The sequence below is a fragment of the Hyperolius riggenbachi genome, chromosome 12 (genome assembly GCF_040937935.1).
Source record: "Hyperolius riggenbachi isolate aHypRig1 chromosome 12, aHypRig1.pri, whole genome shotgun sequence".
NCBI classification, from domain to species: Eukaryota; Metazoa; Chordata; class Amphibia; order Anura; family Hyperoliidae; genus Hyperolius; species Hyperolius riggenbachi.
The window spans coordinates 92,069,005-92,087,390 of NC_090657.1; the positions used below are offsets into that span (position 1 = coordinate 92,069,005).

The following is an 18,386-nucleotide window of genomic DNA, read 5'->3' on the forward strand; positions in this document are numbered from 1 at the left end:
GCTGGCACAGCGTACCGTCTCAGGTTTCCTTTAAGAAATTGTAATATTGCCTGTAAAATCACAAAAGTTAACCTTTCAAATCACTAGGCCGATTCCCAAAAGCTTTCATGTTGAAATCGATCGGGAATCGGCCTGTGGTTTATGGCGGCTACAGATCTCTCTCCGATCAGTTCTGAGATCTGTCTCTTGGTCATTTGGCTGCCAAAATCACTAGATGTATGAGTACCTTTAGTCCCCATGTCCTGGCCATGCACCTGTATTAATAGACAATGTATAATTTATGAGTCCTGATATAGTAAACTTCTGATATACAGTAGTAAACTACTTGGACCGGTCCATTGGAGTTTACTATAAAGGGATTCTACTGTAAATGTAAATAATGATAAAACCTGTATCCTCCCAAAAGATATCCACAAAACCTTGTGTCTCTTTCAAGTGCTTCTGAAGAATTCCAGTGTGAAATTAAGTTTGTCCAAAATGAATGTACTGGCATGCTGTGATTGTCTGTCTGCAGAGGGATAATGAATGTTGTTGTAATTCTAGGTAGCCGGGACAAGATGGGCAGAGCTATAATCCAGGTAACCACAGACAGCTCAGCCTGGGAGGCCCCGTGGTGCTCCGTAAAGGAGGTCGCTCGTCTGCTGCTTTACCTGTGTTCTGTGGCCAGGTGAGATCACATGACTACCCAGAGTACAGGCTCTACTCCTGGTTGGTTATTCATCTGTATGACTGAGCTCTATGGTGTAAATGGTTGGTATAAATAAACAAATCTGATTCCAAGAAGAAAGCAAAGAGCATGCACCTTCCGTCTAAATAGTGCTGTTTAATGGCAGTGAAGACAACCTGTAAATTCGTGCAGGCATTTCATATCGATACAGTATGGCATAAAGTATGCTTGTCAGACATCTCTTACGTGACCGGCAAAGAAACCTTCGGTGGCTGGTGCTGGAGGTGGGTGCCCGGCTAAGAGTGGGGAGGCGACGGCCGTTTCGCGTCTATGCGACGCTTGGTCACGCGTTCCACTGTCGGTGGACAGTGGAACGCGTGACCAAGCGTCGCATAGACGCGAAACGGCCGTCGCCTCCCCACTCTTAGCCGGGCACCCACCTCCAGCACCAGCCACCGAAGGTTTCTTTGCCGGTCACGTAAGAGATGTCTGACAAGCATACTTTATGCCATACTGTATCGATATGAAATGCCTGCACGAATTTACAGGTTGTCTTCACTGCCATTAAACAGCACTATTTAGATGGAAGGTGCATGCTCTTTGCTTTCTTCTTGGAATCAGATATTGATGTGAGTTTCTTCTTTGATGAGCCGTGCACACGTCTGAGTGGCAGAATTTGGCAATCTAACAGCAAGCATATAACTGAGGACGCTGGAAAGATTGTTTTGCTATGTGATTACACTTTGTTGCTCTTTGAGGTTTCCAATTGATGGGATGTGCCATACACACACCTTTTTCCCCTTCTTGAAGTGAATAAATAAACAAATATTAGGGTAACTTGGTAAAGTGGACTTGAACTCAAAAAATTAGCCTTCATATATAGTGTTATTGCGCTGCCAGAAAAGCACCATTATTAAAAAAAAAAATCATTCATTATTTTATTACCTAGCTCGCTGGATTTGCAAAACAAACTCTCTGTGTAAATGTCAGTTTCAGCTTATTTAGAGTGAACAGCAGTCTGGGAACTGTCCACACTCCTCCCCCTATCTCATTATCACCCACAGGAGAGGAGGTTGGAGGGAACAGCAACCTGCCTTTCGCTGTGAGGTCTGAGCTGACCCTGCCTACCTTCTGTGTGCTGATGCCCAGACATTAAAAGGAACTTTGTAACGATTGCGGAATTATCTCCGTGGTTAGCGCACAAGATGTGCGCTGACACTGCGGAAGTCCTCCACAAGCGTATAAAACGACAGAACCCAGCTTTGGTGCTAAGCACCTGTAGAGAGAAAGTGAGCACAGAGACAGAATGTATGTGTGTCCACCAATCTAGTCGCCACCCGACGACGGCGAACACACAACAGTGGAAACGCAGTGGGAATGCAATCGCAAGAGTGGCAATTGCCAATAGTGACACAAGACCGAGTAAGACAGAGCACAAATGTAGCAAGAAAGACACAGCAAATAACAATGATCAGAACGGCAAGGAAAATAACAAACGCACTCGCTAAGCACGGTCGCCGCGCGAAAAGTGCAACAGCGACAAAGCACGCTAATGGCGCGGTCTCCGCACGAAAAGCGCAACAGAGACAAAGCACGCCAACCCTAACTAACCAATGTAACACAAAAACGAAAAGAGAACGTGAACGCTTGCTAAACGGTTGCCTCACCGAGCCTACAGCAAGCGTTCGCTCCAGACAAGACAGACAGAAGGAGTAGCCAGTAGCAACCGCAGCTCTGGCCTACACTCCCAGACAGAAGGAACCACCACCACTACCGCTAGGGCGAATGCGATCCCAACAGACAGTACGATTTCCTGTCGACCGCCGCTGACGACAAGACAATCGCAACAGATAGACAGTACAAGGCAAAACAGATACCGTATATACTCGCATATAAGCCGACCCGCATATAAGCCGACCCCCCAACTTTTCCCTGAAAAAACTGGGAAAAATGATTGACCCCCATATAAGCCGGGGGTAGGAAATGCTGGATTGGTGCAGCCCCCCAGTGTGTCCCAGTATAGCTAGTATAGTGCCCAGTATAGGTAGGTAGTGTCCAGTATAGCTAGTATAGTGCCCAGTATAGCTAGTAAAGTGCCCAGTATAGCCAGTATAGTGCCCAGTATAGCGCCCAGTATGGGTAGGTAGTGCCTCAGTTTAGCTAGTATAGTGCCCAGTTTAGCTAGTATAGTGCCCCAGTATGGCTAGTAAAGTGCCCAGTTTAGCCAGTATAGTGCCCAGCAGTGTTCTCCCCAGAATTTTTTTCCAGCCGGGTGGCATGAAAGAGTAGCCGGGTGGTGTGCGAGTTGCGAGGGGGGGGGGGATTTTTTTCCCCCTTACAGTATAAGGAGGAGAATGAGGAGTTGAGCCAGGTGCTCCTCAAAATTAGCCAGGTGAAACAACTGTCTTAAAGAGCTTGGGAAGAACACTACAAATGGGTGTTACAGTTGCATTTCATGGGGAGACTGGTTTGGGCATCATGGTGACGTAGTGGTTAGCACTCTTTCCTTGCAGCGCTGGGTCCCCCGTTTGAATGCCAGCCAGGGCACCATCTACAAGTTTGTATGTTCTCTCAGTGTCTGTGTGGGTTTCCTCCGGGCACTCCGGTTTCCTCCCACATCCTAAAACCACACAGATAAGTTAATTGGCCCCCCCTAAATTGGCCCTAGACTACAAAACATACACTACATGATACATACTTATGACATATGACTATGGTAGGAATTAGATTGTGAGCCGCTCTAAGGGACAGTTAAATGACAAGACAATATACTCTGTACAGCACTGCAGAAGATGTTTGTGCTATATAAATACCAAATAATAATAATAATACGGGATTGAGACAGAAACGAGTCAGCAGCAGCCTCCATCCCCTCCAAGTCAGCTAATCTAAATTGCAGGTCAATACAGTCATGTTTGTTTTATCAGTCCCCTAGCTTGACAGCTCCCTGCCCTCTCACAAGCTGAAAAATCAGATAAAACGTGCTCCTGCTGGTTAGAGGACAATAGCAGAGACCTCATCCAGTGGAAGGGAGATCATTACTTATCTGCAGAGTTTACAACTTCTCCCACCACATCAGAAGAGCGTGTGTGTTAAAGTCAAGCAGCCGGGGAAAAAGGGGGCGGGGCGGCAGAACTCCGTGCCCTGCACTGCCCGATCACATGTGACTCAGCCTCGGAGCTGCCTGGAGAGGATGGGACTGGCTGCTGACATTCATGCAGCCAGCCCAGGGCAGAGGAAACAATTGTCCATATTTGCTGGGGAGTGAGAGTCTGCCTGCAGCCCCAGGCTCTCTCCCCAGCCTCAAGTCACACAGCATTAGTGCCAGCATGTGTATGCGGACGGCTGCTGTTCTGTCTTATCGTGCTGCCCAAGTCCCGCCCCTTACAACCCGCCCAGCCAATCACAGCTCCACTAGGAAGGTGAGGTCACCCAGGCAGAGGAGCGCTCCTGCACTGCAAAGCGATGGCTTTTGCTTGCGATGGCTTTTGCTTCCGTGCCCCAGCCGAGCGCTCCTGCCTGCAGATTACAGCAGTGACATTTGCTAGCTACGCAAGTGCATACCAACAGGCGGGCGGGGTTTCAAAACACCCGGGCGGCCCGCCCACCTAATTAAGCCTGGGGAGAACACTGCCCAGTTTAGTTAGTATAGTGCCCAGTTTAGCCAGTATAGTGCCCAGTTTAGTGCCCAGTTTAGCTAGTATAGTGCCCAGTTTAGCTAGTATAGTGCCCAGTTTAGCCAGTATAGTGCCCAGTTTAGCCAGTATAGTGCCCAGTTTAGCTAGTATAGTGCCCAGTTTAGCTAGTATAGTGCCCAATTTAGCCAGTATAGTGCCCAGTTTAGCCAGTATAGTGCCCAGTTTAGCTAGTATAGTGCCCAGTTTAGCTAGTATAGTGCCCAGTTTAGCCAATATAGTGCCCAGTTTAGCTAGTATAGTGCCCCAGTTTAGCTAGTATAGTGCCCAGTTTAGCCAGTATAGTGCCCCAGTTTATCTAGTATAGTGCCCAGTTTAGCCAATATAGTGCCCAGTTTAGCTAGTATAGTGCCCAGTTTAGCCAATATAGTGCCCAGTTTAGCCAGTATAGTGCCCAGTTTAGCCAGTATAGTGCCCAGTTTAGCCAGTATAGTGCCCAGCATAGGTAGGTAGTACTCCCGGCTCCCTCCCCGCCGCTGCTATTACCTGCAGGCAGCGGCCGCTTCCTAATCCGCGTTCCTCTTCTTAAACTTTTCAGCGTGTATCACAGCAGCGCGCCCGGCACTGCTGCTGTGACGATGCAGAGTGCAGGAAAGAGCGCGGCTCCCTATAACGGCGATCTGTATCGCCGTTACCAAGGGAACCGCTCTTTCCTGCCCCTGCATCGTCACAGCAGCAGCGCCGGGCGCGCTGCTGTGATACACGCTGAAAAGTTTAAGAAGAGGAACGCGGATTAGGAAGCGGCCGCTGCCTGCAGGTAATAGCAGCGGCGGCCGCGGGGGGAGCGGGGAGGGGGGGGAGCGGGGCGCGGAACACCCACCACCCACCACTATACCACCAGGGAAGACTCGCATACAAGCCGACCCCCCAACTTTTGACCCCCTTTTTGGGGGTCAAAAATTCGGCTTGTATGCGAGTATATACGGTAATACAACCTGACAACGCTAGAAGGAATGCCTAGTGCACTCCCAAGGAATTACTCTAAGATAATCTTAGCAAACGATTTGCAAAGGCTGACACTCCAGGTAAGTAAGCAGGAACAAACCAGTATGACCAGCAGGGAATTCTGGGAAGAAATGGTATTTATACTGCAAGCCATCAAAGGAAGCAGCTAAGCAATTTGCATGACAAGTGTCCCTCCCCAGAACAGCAGCTCTGAAACTTGCAGAGTGAAGACGAGTCTCTTTTCCAGAGACCTGCAGCACTCAGACCTAAAAAATGGTCAAACCGCTAATTAATGCCACTGTACTATCTTGTGTGTTGCAAATTTTGCATTTTTGTCAAGAAGCCCTAGTCCAGACTAATATATATATATATATATATATATATATATATATATATATATATATATATATATATATATATATATATATATATATATAAAAAATGAATGTATATATTTATATATATATATATATATATATATATATATATATATATATATATATATATACAGTGGTGTGAAAAACTATTTGCCCCCTTCCTGATTCCTTATTCTTTTGCATGTTTGTCACACTTAAATGTTTCTGCTCATCAGAAACCGTTAACTATTAGTCAAAGATAACATAATTGAACACAAAATGCAGTTTTAAATGATGATTTTTATTATTTAGTGAGGAAAAAAAAATCAAAACCTACATGGCCCTGTGTGAAAAAGTGATTGCCCCCCTTGTTAAAAAATAACTTAACTGTGGTTTACCTGAGTTCAATTTCTGTAGTCACCCCCAGGCCTGATTACTGCCAAACCTGTTTCAATCAAGAAATCACTTAAATAGGAGCTATCTGACACAGAGAAGTAGACCAAAAGCACCTCAAAAGCTAGACATCATGCCAAGATCCAAAGAAATTGAGGAACAAATGAGAACAAAAGTACTGTAATTGAGATCTATAAGTCTGGTAAAGGTTATAAAGCCATTTCTAAAGCTTTGGGACTCCAGCGAACCACAGTGAGAGCCATTATCCACAAATGGCAAAAACATGGAACAGTGATGAACCTTCCCAGGAGTGGCTGGCCGACCAAAATTACCCCAAGAGCGCAGAGAAAACTCATCCGAGAGGCCACAAAAGGCCCCAGGACAACATCTAAAGAACTGCAGGCCTCACTTGCCTCAATTAAGGTCAGTGTTCACAACTCCACCATAAGAAAGAGACTGGGCAAAAACGTCCAGCATGGCAGATATCCAAGGCGCAAACCACTTTTAAGCAAAAAGAACATTAAAGAGGAACTGTAACGACAAAGGGCTTGATTCACAAAGCGGTGCTAACCTACTTAGCACGTCTAAAGTCTTTAGACGCGCTAACCAGGGTGCTAAGTAGGTTAGCACCGGATTTCTCAATCAGATCGCGCGCTAACTTTGCGCGCGTAAAGTTTTACGCGCGCAAAGTTTTATGCGCGCTAAGTCCCATAGGCTTTAATGGGCACTTCGCGCGGTGCGCCCTGCGCTCTGTGCAGTACGCGCGTAAAGTTTTACGCGCATAAAACTTTACGCGCGTAAAGTTTTATGCGCGAAAAGCTTGTTTAGACGTGCTAAGGGGGTTTTCACAGGCGTGCTAACAGTTAGCACCGCTTTGTGAATCAAGCCCAAAATGTCCCCTGGGGGGTACCCACCTCGGGTGGGGGAAGCCTCCGGATCCTAATGAGGCTTCCCACGCCGTCCTCCATCCGTCAGGGGTCTCGCTGCAGCCCTCCGTGCAGCGGTGACGTAATATTTACCTTCCTGGCTCCTGTGCAGGCGCTCTGTCGGCTCCGAAGTAGGCGGAAATACCCGATCGCCGTCGGGTCTGCTCTACTGCGCAGGCGCAAGTTTCCGGCGCCTGCGCAGTAGAGCGGACCCGACGGAGATCGGGTATTTCCGTCTATTTCCGTGCCGAAAGCAGCCACAGCGCCCCCGCTGGAGCCAGCAAAGGTAAATATTGAAGCTACAGTCGGCTCTGTCGCCGGCTGTTCGGAGGGCTGCAGCAAGACCCCCGTGGGACAGAGGACGGCGTGGGAAGCCTCATTAGGATCCGGAGGCTTCCCCCACCCGAGGTGAGTACCCCCCAGGGGAGGTTTTTGTTGTTACAGGGTCTCTTTAAGGCTCGTCTCAATTTTGCTAAAAAAATATCTCAATGATTGCCAAGACTTGTGGGAAAATACCTTGTGGACCGCCGAGACAAAAGTTGAACTTTTTGGAAGGTGCGTGTCCTGTTAAATCTGTCGTAGAAGTAACACAGCATTTCAGCAAAAGAACATCATACCAACAGTAAAATATGGTGGTGGTAGTGTAATGGTCTGGGGTTGTTTTGCTGCTTCAGGACCTGGAAGGCTTGCTGTGATAGATGGAACCATGAATTCTACTGTCTACCAAAAAATCCTGAAGGAGAATGTCCGGCCATCTGTTTGTCAACTCAAGCTGAAGCGATCTTGGGTGCTGCAGCAGGACAATGACCCAAAAGACACCAGCAAATCCACCTCTGAATGGCTGAAGAAAAACATAATGAAGACTTTGGAGTGGCCTAGTCAAAGCCCTGACCTGAATCCTATTGAGATGTTGTGGCATGACCTTAAAAAGGCAGTTCATGCTAGAAAACCCTCAAATAAAGCTGAATTACAACAATTCTGCAAAGATGAGTGGGCCAAAATTCCTCCAGAGCACTGTAAAAGACTTGTTGCAAGTTATCGCAAACGCTTGATTGCAGTTATTGCTGCTAAGGGTGGCCCAACCAGTTATTAGGTTCAGGGGGCAATTTATTTTTCACACAGGGCCATGTAGGTTTTGAGGTTTTTTTTCTCACTAAATAATAAAAACCATCATTTAAACTGCATTTTGTGTTCAATTATGTTATCTTTAACTAATGGTTAACGGTTTTTGATGAGCAGAAACATTTAAGTGTGACAAACATGCAAAAGAATAAGGGATCAGGAAGGGGGCAAATAGTTTTTCACACCACTGTATATATATATATATATATATATATATATATATATATATATATATATATATATATATATATATATATATATATATATATATAAAATTAGTCTGGCCTAGGGCTTCTTGAAAAAAATGCAAAAACAAAAACCCTTACTGCTGGTGTATGCATTGTGCTTCAATTACAAAACTGCAAATTTACTAACCTTCCAAGAAGCCCCTAAATGGTCTGAATCAAGTAAATAGATCCACTCTACACTAGTTGTTTTTATTATAAATATTGAGCTAGCATTTATTATCAGGGGTGTAACAATAGACCCTGCAAGGGATGCAACCGCAGGGGGCCCAGAAGCCGCAAGGGGCCACCGTGGGGGGAGAAGATTCTTTTCCCTGTCCTTTCTGCTTTCTGCACAATTGTATTAATGACTGCCTCTGCTCGGCCACTGATAACGAGTCACACAAAGTTTTGTAGACAATGACCTCAATTCACTAAGATCATGCTGGAGACAATAAGGGAAGAGAAAACTTGCCACCACACATCAATCTTGCCTTATTAAAGGGAACCAGAGACGAGGGGAACCTTAAAAATGCAAAAAGATTTTATACATACCTGGGGCTTCCTCCAGCCCCATAAGCCTGGATCGCTCCCACGCTGCCTCTCTCCGCTGCCTCTATCCGCCGGTACCGGGTCCCGTTACTTGCGCCGGATGCGGTCAGTTTTTCACATACACAGGAACTCCCTCCGTCTCTTTAGGCATGTGCCTGCGCAGTACGGCGCTTATGGGGGCTGGAGGAAGCCCCAGGTATGTATAAATCTATTTATTCTTTGTCTCTTTAAGCTGTAGAGATAAGTTTTCACAGTGAGAGAGTTATCTTATCAGATCTGTCCTTAAGTTACCTCCTCTGTAGTTATGTTCACATGAAAATTAACAGCCTGTCTTTAACTTTAGAATTCTGTAGTTATTTTAACGATTGAAATGTTAATTTTAGAGAGCTCTCCTTAACTTAAGCTGGCCATACACTGGCCCGATTTCCCGCCGATCGACAGCAGATTCGATCACTGGGATCTAATCTGCTGTCAAATCATTCACGCAACACGCTAATTTTCGATCTATTTCGGCCCGAAATAGATTGGTCCCGTCGATCGCGGTGTGCGGAAAATTACCGTCGATCGCCGCGGGTAAGGAGCGCATCGCTAGCGGCGTACGACCGACACAGGTATACATTACCTGAAGCTGGCTCCCGGAATCTTCTCCGCATCACCTCCCGACTCCCGGCTGGCATCTTCTCTGCATCAGCTGCCGCATCCCAGCAACCAGCATAACTTCCTGTGTCACTGCAGTGACAGCGGAAGTACAAATAGAGGGCGCTCTATTTGAACTTCCGCTGTCACTGGAGTGACAGAAAGTTATGCCGGGATGCAGAAGCTGATGCGGAGAAGATGCCTGCCGGGAGCCGATGCGGAGAAGATGCCCGGGACCAGGCTTCAGGTAATGTATGCGGGGGCCCGGGGGCGGCAGCTCAGCAGATTGTGATCGGTTTCAGGCTGAAATCGATTCACAATCTGTTTGCAGTAAAGGCAGCCATACGATCCCTCTCTGATCAGATTCGATCAGAGAGGGATCTATCTGTTGGTCAAATCTGATGGCAAATCGACCAGTGTATGGCTACCTTTAAAGGCAGAAGAGTTAAGATTCCTACATGCCTTATCACCATGGTGATAACACTAGAAACCTTATTAAAGACAGGAGATAAGCTTAGTGAATAGAGACCAATGATTTGTAGACAGTCCCTATTCAGTGTTCCGCAGGGTTTTGTGTACAGTGCCCAGTCCCCAACCTCTCTACCCCATCCCAAGTGCTCTGTACTGCAGTGATGCTGAAGAAGTCTGCAGAGCCAGTTCTGCTCCATCAGAGATGGACAGAGTTAGTGTAATAAGCTGAGGCTGGGAGCACACTCATCTGTCGGTTGTCTGTATGCATTTTTTGCACACCATGTGTGTCTGTATGTGTGAAAACATGCACGTTTTATCATAGAAGCGAATGGAGAAAATTCTCCCAGTGCTTCACTACTGTCTGTTTTTATCTTCATGGGGAAAACGCACTAGCCAATTAAATAGCATTTGTTCTCAGTTTATCTGTGCAGAAAGCAAGGGGCGGAGCGGGGAGGGAGCCCAAAGTTTCAAAGTAGGGTCCTGTGATTTCTAGTTACACCCCTGATAATTTATGGTGTTGGATGATGCCTGTCTAAACTGTTGCTTACTAAAGTTAGTCGATGTAAAAAAAACTGGCAGGAAGTACAATGTTACTGTGCATACAATTTGCATGCAAGTAGGAATTATTTCTCATTGACCATCTGTATTGTCTACCCTTGTGTCTACAGGAAGGAGGTAAAAGACCTGGGAGTGATGGTTTTAGTGGATGCCAGAAAGCACCCTCCGTCCTCGTGCCTTCATGCAGCTCTGCAGTGCACCCAGGTGAGAGCAGTTTAAAGTGTTTGGTTAGAAAAAGTCCTCTCAGAATTCTTCTATTGTGGACTCACCTGTTTCTGTTGAATATAGACTGATGAACTGTAAGTTGTTACACTGAGCTGTTGGCACAAAATGGAAGTGTCTGGCAGCTATAATCAACTAGACAAAAGAAGCGACTGGGTCTCAACCTGGATTTGGGCCCAAAATAGGCCTATTTAAAGAGAACCTGAGGTGGTTCCTTGTGGGGAAGATGGGACACAGAGACATGTTCTCTGCCTCATGATATGCCTCTGTGTCCCCACACCGCCACTCTCTCCGCTCTCTGCCCCCCCCCCCCCCACTGCTGCGCTATAGCCCCCTGAAATTAGCGACAATATGTGTCGCTATCTCAGAGCGTAAATGGAGGAGAGGGAAACCCTACTCAAAACGCCCACTAGGGGCGTTCCTGCAGGCTTTCCAGAGCTGCCATTGGGCAGCTTTCTCTCCTTGGCCGTGCCCCCTGCCACTCTCCCCGCTTCTCTGCACGCTGCTGTGTGGGAGAGATCTCTCTCCCTCCAGCGTCGTGACCCAGAGGTCACAAAAGTGAAAGTAGGCCATTGAGGCCCATGAGAGCGCCGGTTTTTGCGGCTACCTTTTCCGCCCAGCTCCCCGCATTTATTTTTTGTATTTTATGAGCCCACCTTCGGCTCTCTTTAATCAATGAGTGCTACAGTGAAAAGCACAACGTTTAGGTTTATTTAGGGAAGTAATCAGTTTTGATTTAAACATGCCCAGGGTTGGAGCTGTCTTGATTACGTTTGACAAGGCATTCCACAGGGTAGGGGCAGCATGACTGAAAGCTCTGGCTTCAAAGGTTTTTAGTTGAATTCTGAGGGTGGTCACGTTATTGGATCCTTTTGAAAAAAAAATCCAGTATTTCAGAGCAAGGGTGCATGCTCTGTATACTACGTGCGCACTCTATGCTCACACTCCTGAATGGCTGTGCACAGCAGCCGCGCCTCGGAGCATTCTGGGCATGGGGGTTGGTTCAGAAATATTTGTAACCATGCATGCCCGAGATGCTCCCAGCTGAGGCATGCCCACAGCCATGGGTAAGCCAAAAAAGGGCACGTGGATTGGACAGAGCATGCGTCCTTCAGTGGTGAATGTTGGGCATGGCTCCAACACGCAGGGGAGGCCGGTGAAGCTGAGGGGCCACACAGTATATGGGGATGCTACAGAAGCTCCAGGTATGGCCACTTCGTACAGTTTGATTCAGTTCTGTAGTGCTTTAATTACTGTATCCACCAGGACCAGTTTTGATGGAAGAGTACTCCACATTTTCACAGAAGAGAACTCTTATTGCAGCTACTTTTCTTTCAACCTCGAAGGGTGCTCAGGTTTTGCGGGGCCTTATGAAATAACTTTCCACTTAATGTTCTGTATGAGCCATTTATATATTTATAGAAGATGATTACATCTCTGTTTAATTTCCTCTTCTGAAGTGTAAATTAGTTTAGCTCAGCCAGCCTTTCCTCCTATCTGATGTTCTTAGGCTGGGTTCAGGCAGGGTAAACACTTATCAAAAATCGCATCTGAATTACAAATTTGCGTAAACGCGATTAACACCCATATAAAGGAAGTCAATGGAGATTCAAATGTTTTATTTAAAAATTGCATTCACTTACTTAACTGCCCGGTAAAAAAAATGCTTACATCTTAAGCCCTGTTCACACTCCAACGCAAAACGTGATTGCGATAGGGATTTTGCATTGCAGTGTTCTGCGATTTTTCAGTTATTGCATTTTGCATTTCTCCAGTGAATGAGAATCGCAAAGCAAACACCGGAAAAATGCTACATGCAGCACATTTGCTATTATTGGAAATCGCAAATGCGCCGGAATCGCAGCAGTGTGAGTAATACCATAGGATTTCTTGTGCGGCAGTGCTTTAGTGATTGCTGGCGATCAGCGTTTGATTTGTCTGCAAAATTGCATTTCATTTGTCTGTTTGGAAAAGAAACTTCCATCTTGCAACATAAAATTGCACACCGCATACGATTTCTCATAGAATTATTATATTATTAGGTACCGTGAAAGAACACGTAAAAAAAGAATGCAGAAGAACGTGCATCGTGTCCGGAAAATTTGCATGCGAAAAACGTTTGTGGATTATGCATTGATACCTATCAGCTGAATTCAGCCTTATTCTTAGTGGGCCTTTTCTGTACCCATTTCAGTTCCAGAGTGCCTGATTCGAGGATAGCTGTCTAAAACAGAACTGTATGTTCTAGGGGTTTTCTTACCAAAAAGGGCTAAATTAAATCTCTCTCCCATGCATGTATACCACTCAATACAAAAATCTGCTAGCTTTAGAAGCTGCAAACTGGCTTTACATAGTGTTATCAGTCTATACATACAGGCCAATGCAGCTGTGCACTATTAAAAAAGAAAACGCAAATACAATTTAGGGGTAAAGAAGAGGTCACAAGTTTTACAACTGCTATCGTGTTAGCAAGACTTCCAGACATGTATTCATGTAAACAGCAATTTGGTGCTCAGTGATTCACACAATTAGCAGGGATGTGTGGGCCAAGGACTGCTCAGTGCTGTAATTGTGCAATATTATTGCATGAGCTCTCTGTTGACTGACCAACCACAAAATCCTGGAAATCCCCACATCTGTAGACTCCCAGATTGCACAATATCTCCCGAGCTCCTAAGTGGTTAATGCGGAGAAGTTTGCGATTCAGCGAGCCCTGCCCAAATATGACATTTAAGGATTAATTGTGCCATTAGGCAGTACAGTTGTTTAAAGTTTATTAGGTGATAATAGCTAAGACTGCTTACCAGAGCGAGACTGTTTTATAATGAGTTTTGACTGCTTGCTTTAATGGGATAGAGAGCGAATTTAAATATAGAAAAATAAAATATTTGTATTGTAACTGGACTTATTCTTCAGAAAGTGATAAATAGCTAGTAATTATTATAAACTCTCCAGAATGTTTACTTAGAAAAACACATATTCCGAGCTCTGTTTGCCAGAAGTAGAGATACAGGGAGTAGTTTGTACACTGTGAAGCACCTGCGTACATTTCTTATCATGTGACCTTCGGAGATCAAGCCCATAAACACGATATATTAAAGAGAAACCGTAACCAAGAATTGAACTTCATCCCAATCAGTAGCTGATACCCCGTTTCCCATGAGAAATCCTTACCTTTTCTCAAACGGATCATCAGGGGGGTCTGTATGGCTAAAATTGTGGTGAAACCCCTCCCACAGTGTGATGTCAGGACCATGATCCTGACAGTTTCCTGTCTGTGAACCTCATTGCATTGTGGGAAATAGCTGTTTACAGCTGTTTTCAACTGCCAAAAAAGCAAGCAGCATCTCCTTCCACTGACATCACCTGCCAGCAATAAAAATGTCACCATGTGATACATGTCGGAATGTAAATCAGGGAGAAGAAAGAGTTTACAATGAGCAAACACTGACTAAATCATTTATACATAATTATTGTAAAAATGAAGCACTTTATTACATTATTTTCGCTGGAGTTCCTCTTTGAAGTCAGCTGAGGAGGCCAATGACGACCGCTTCTGCCGATAATCCAACGTGCATACAGCAGCCTCCGACAGATTCCCAGCCAGCGATTTCGACAAGTGGATCAATTTGGCAGAGCAATGGCCTGTAGCTTTCTTTTTCACCCACCCACTCCGTGACATCACATATGGCCCTCCCCACATTGCAACAGGACACATCACTAGCCTACAGGCTAACTACGTTTCTCTACTGTCTCGGCCCAGCAGTGTTTCCCGAGAGATCGGTTCCCAATGTATGGGCTTATAAGCTGAGGGATTCCTCCCTGGCCTTTCATTACAAAACACCAGTGCTAATTGGAGATGTTGGTGCTCTTTACATGATGATTCCCTGAAGAAGAGTGAGATTCTCTGTTCTCCCAATTTTCCACCCCATATAGTACACTGGTTAGGGGTCCATTTGATCCCTTTATACAGTAATTTAGTAAAAAAAAAAGTCATAATGGTGACAGTAAAGCTTTCAGTGTAATCCAAACCTGTTATTTTCACAAACTCCAATCCGCAAATACCATGTCCACCAACAACGTCCCAATTGTGATTAAATGAACCACCAGATGTATATGAAAGGGTGGAAGGAGGCGCTCCAGATATGTCACAAATACTATAAAATAAGTTTAAAAGTGTAAAGGTTAGCTTACCTTAAAGGACAACTGTAGTGAGGGGAATATGGAGGCAGCCATATTTATTTCCTTTAAAACAATACCAGCTGCCTGGCAGCCCTGCTGGTCTATTTGGCTGCAGAAGTGTGCGAATCACAGCAGAAACAAGCATGCAGCTAATCTTGTCAGATCTGATAATAATGTCAGACACACCTGATATGCTGCATGCTTGTTCAGGGGCTACGGCTAAAAGTATTAGAGGTAGAGGATCAGCAGAAAAGTCAGGCGACTGGTATTGTTTAAAAGGAAATAAATATGGCAGCCTCCATATGTCCTTTAAGGAAGTCAACTAACAGCAAGGGCTGAAAAGATCAACTTTATTGGAAACACTACAGCCGACATGTTTCGCTGGTTTAATCTTGCTTCCTCAGGTCAACTTGAGTGTCTTATTGCGGCAAGCAGAATAGCACGGAACGCCTATTTAGACCAGATGTATAGACTTTCAGTACAAGTGTGCGCACATCCAATGCTCTTCTTCTGTAGAAATTGCCGCTCAGCATCTAATAATTAATAAACAGTGGCCGGGAGGTAATTACGGACACACATTCCAACACACATAACTATAAATACCCTTGAAAGAGTACAAGTACATTCACTGCCTGAAAACGGAAGGATTAAACAGAGGCTGCTCACCAAATTATTGGGCTACAGCGTACGCATGTGACTGTGCTTCTTCTAGTAGTGTAGCTCTCATGAGAATTTAAATTGCCCAATTAACTCATATGCATAGGGTAGGTACAGGGGGCACTGCTTGAGAGTGCCTACATCTGAGGGCCCCATGAATGTTTTGCCCCATTATCGCTAGCAACTCCACTGTGCAACCCCCACCCTTTTTTTAATAAAAGCCATCCACTACATAACTTCTTCCTACCGACTGGAGCCTTGAAAACCCTTCTCTTAACCTTCTGCCTAAACGTAATCCTTTGATAAACGCAGTGATGTATCTAAGGAGCTTGGGGCTCCACTCTATTGATATGGAGCCCCAAAACCTATCAAGGACAGCTGCAGTGTCAGATAGATGTATTTAGCGTTAAGCTGAAAACTCATCTGACGACACAGGAAGATGGATCACAGCTATGTCCCCTGACGACGAGTGTTCCACGATCCACTTTCCCACCTGGGGGAACACGTGACCTCACGTGACAGCACGAAAACGATCGCGGCACTTTGTTTGGGAGTTGTTGGGGATCTTAAAGATCTGATCCACTGTGGTGGTCCTTATCACAGCACGTCACCAAGCATCGTCCATGTAATTGTGCTCCTGTAACCACGACATCAGATCACGGAACCGATCGCTCGTCACTCGATTTTTTGCCGGTCGTCGTAAAAAAAAAAGTGTGTACGAGCCTTAAAGCCAAGAAAAAAAACCAAAACAAAAATCTACTCACCCGGGGCTTCCTCCAGCCTCTAGCAGCCGCCCTGTGCCCTCACCACAGCTCCGGTGGCTTCTGATCCCCTCCGGTGCAGATGCCGACCTCGCCAGGTTGGCATCTACTGCATAGCAGTGAGCGGCTCTTGGAGTTACGCCGACGTCATCTATTAAAAGCTAATAATATGAATGAAAGAGAGCCCTTAGTGGGCCCCTCTGGTCCAGGGGCCCCGGTGTGGTTGCAACTTCTGCATCCCCCTGTTGCTGCACCACTGTATAAACCCTATGAGCCTGTTCATACATATTCGTAAGGCTATGTTTCCACTGTTCTTCCAATTTTCACATCCCAAAAAAATCTTATAGATTTTTCTGATTGGTGAAAATTTGCTTGTAAATCTGTACGCGTTTTATGTGAATTTTCGTATGCGAAAATTCCAATAAGTCAAATATAACAATCTGCCTAGTAACAGCTCAGTCATAACTGCTGACAACTTCCTGTAACCATAGATTTAATGTGAATTTTCATGCAAATAAGAGTATATTTCAACTACATGTTGATTCTGGATGCAGAGAACTAACTCCAATGGATGCCTATGGGAAATCTGTATCAGAATAATCACGTTTAGTGGAAACAGGCCCATAGGCTTTCAATGAAGTCGGTTTTTCCGCATCCAGAATCTGTGTGTAGTGGAAACAGGCCCTATGCGTTGCCTATGCAAAGCATTGTACACAAATCGTACATCACGTAAAAATCTGATGCAGGACCTCAGATTTTTTTCAGGCGTACGAACACGTACGAAAATTCACAATGAATGGAAACAGCCCCCTTCACTACCATTAGCTGTCAAATCAATGCAAAAAAATTTTTGAGAGAAAGATCTGACGCAAAACACACAAGTGGAAACCTAGTCTTATGTTTGATAGCTGTGCAATCATCAGTCCATTGCCCCTATGCATTCTTGGGGAAACATCGCTTTGCAATGCGAATGTGTTGCAACTGCGTTTTGCAATTTTCAGTGTGAAAAAGCCGTAAATCCCATTGCCATCCCAATTCAGGAGGAACTTTATTGATTCTTCAGTTAATTCGGCTAGAAAGCACTAGGAATTAACTCAAGCCAAAAGTCAACTATATCTTCATATAACTTTATGCCTGGGTATAACATGTATTTTACAGAGTTCCTCTTTAATGTTGGCCTCCTTAACAACCCACTGTCTCATAGATACTGGAGAAGACAGATGCATATTAATAAGGAACTGATTCATGGTGAATTGGTAGGCTTCACTCTCATGAATACTGACATCCGATTAGCATGTAATAATTAGCATGAGGAGCAATTGGCAAGATTTGAGACTAGAAGTGCAGCCATACTACTGAACATATATAGAGGCTGTCTGTTTACACACTGACTGCACAGACACACAGCGGTAGCAGAGTATGTGATAGTTCTCAAGAGACCAGTATGGAGGCCAGCAATGTGTTATAAATAAACGTTGTGTTGGAAAATTAAAACTGATTTTCCTTTGCTCTCTGCTTAGAATAGCAGAATACTAGCAGCAACTAGGAAGTATTCTGGTCATGTCTAAATATAGCCCACCTACACACAGTTGAGCTTTTTTCTGCCCCCCTCAATCCCACTCTCTTACTTTGCCTTTTACCCCCAAACTCCACCCTAAGATACACTTTATATTCCCTTTGAGTTTCATCGATGATGTTATGTTAAGATCCTGCTGCATCCTGGCCTCCCCTAGACGGGAGCAGTGAAAAATGGCACCAGGCGCGGGCGCTATAAAAATGGCACCTCATTGAAAACCATTATTAAACGATATTTATCGTTTTATAAAGTTAAAAAATGGCGCCGACCGTCAAAACGATATTTATCGTTTTAAAACCTCCTTTTTTTTGTCCTGCCTGAACGATATTTATCGTTTTAAGCCCTGCTTTGCTGCCATTTAGAAAATGTCTGCCCGCCGACTTTAATGTTTAATAGCACAGCCCCCTTAAAAGATAGAAATACCAAATTTGCAGGGAATGTTA

At 45.1% G+C, this 18,386-nt stretch overlaps 1 protein-coding gene across 6 annotated transcripts in view; it reads left to right on the forward strand.

Annotated features, from left to right (window-relative positions):
• The window catches only part of KIAA1755 (KIAA1755 ortholog), a 157,180-nt gene that overhangs the window by 51,758 nt on the left and 87,036 nt on the right, over nucleotides 1-18,386 (forward strand). For all 6 annotated transcript variants that reach the window (XM_068263368.1, XM_068263365.1, XM_068263364.1 and 3 more), the window contains exons 4-5: nucleotides 544-667; nucleotides 10,656-10,749. In XM_068263368.1, the coding sequence (XP_068119469.1) occupies nucleotides 544-667; nucleotides 10,656-10,749 (218 nt within the window). The remainder of the gene's footprint in view (nucleotides 1-543; nucleotides 668-10,655; nucleotides 10,750-18,386) is intronic.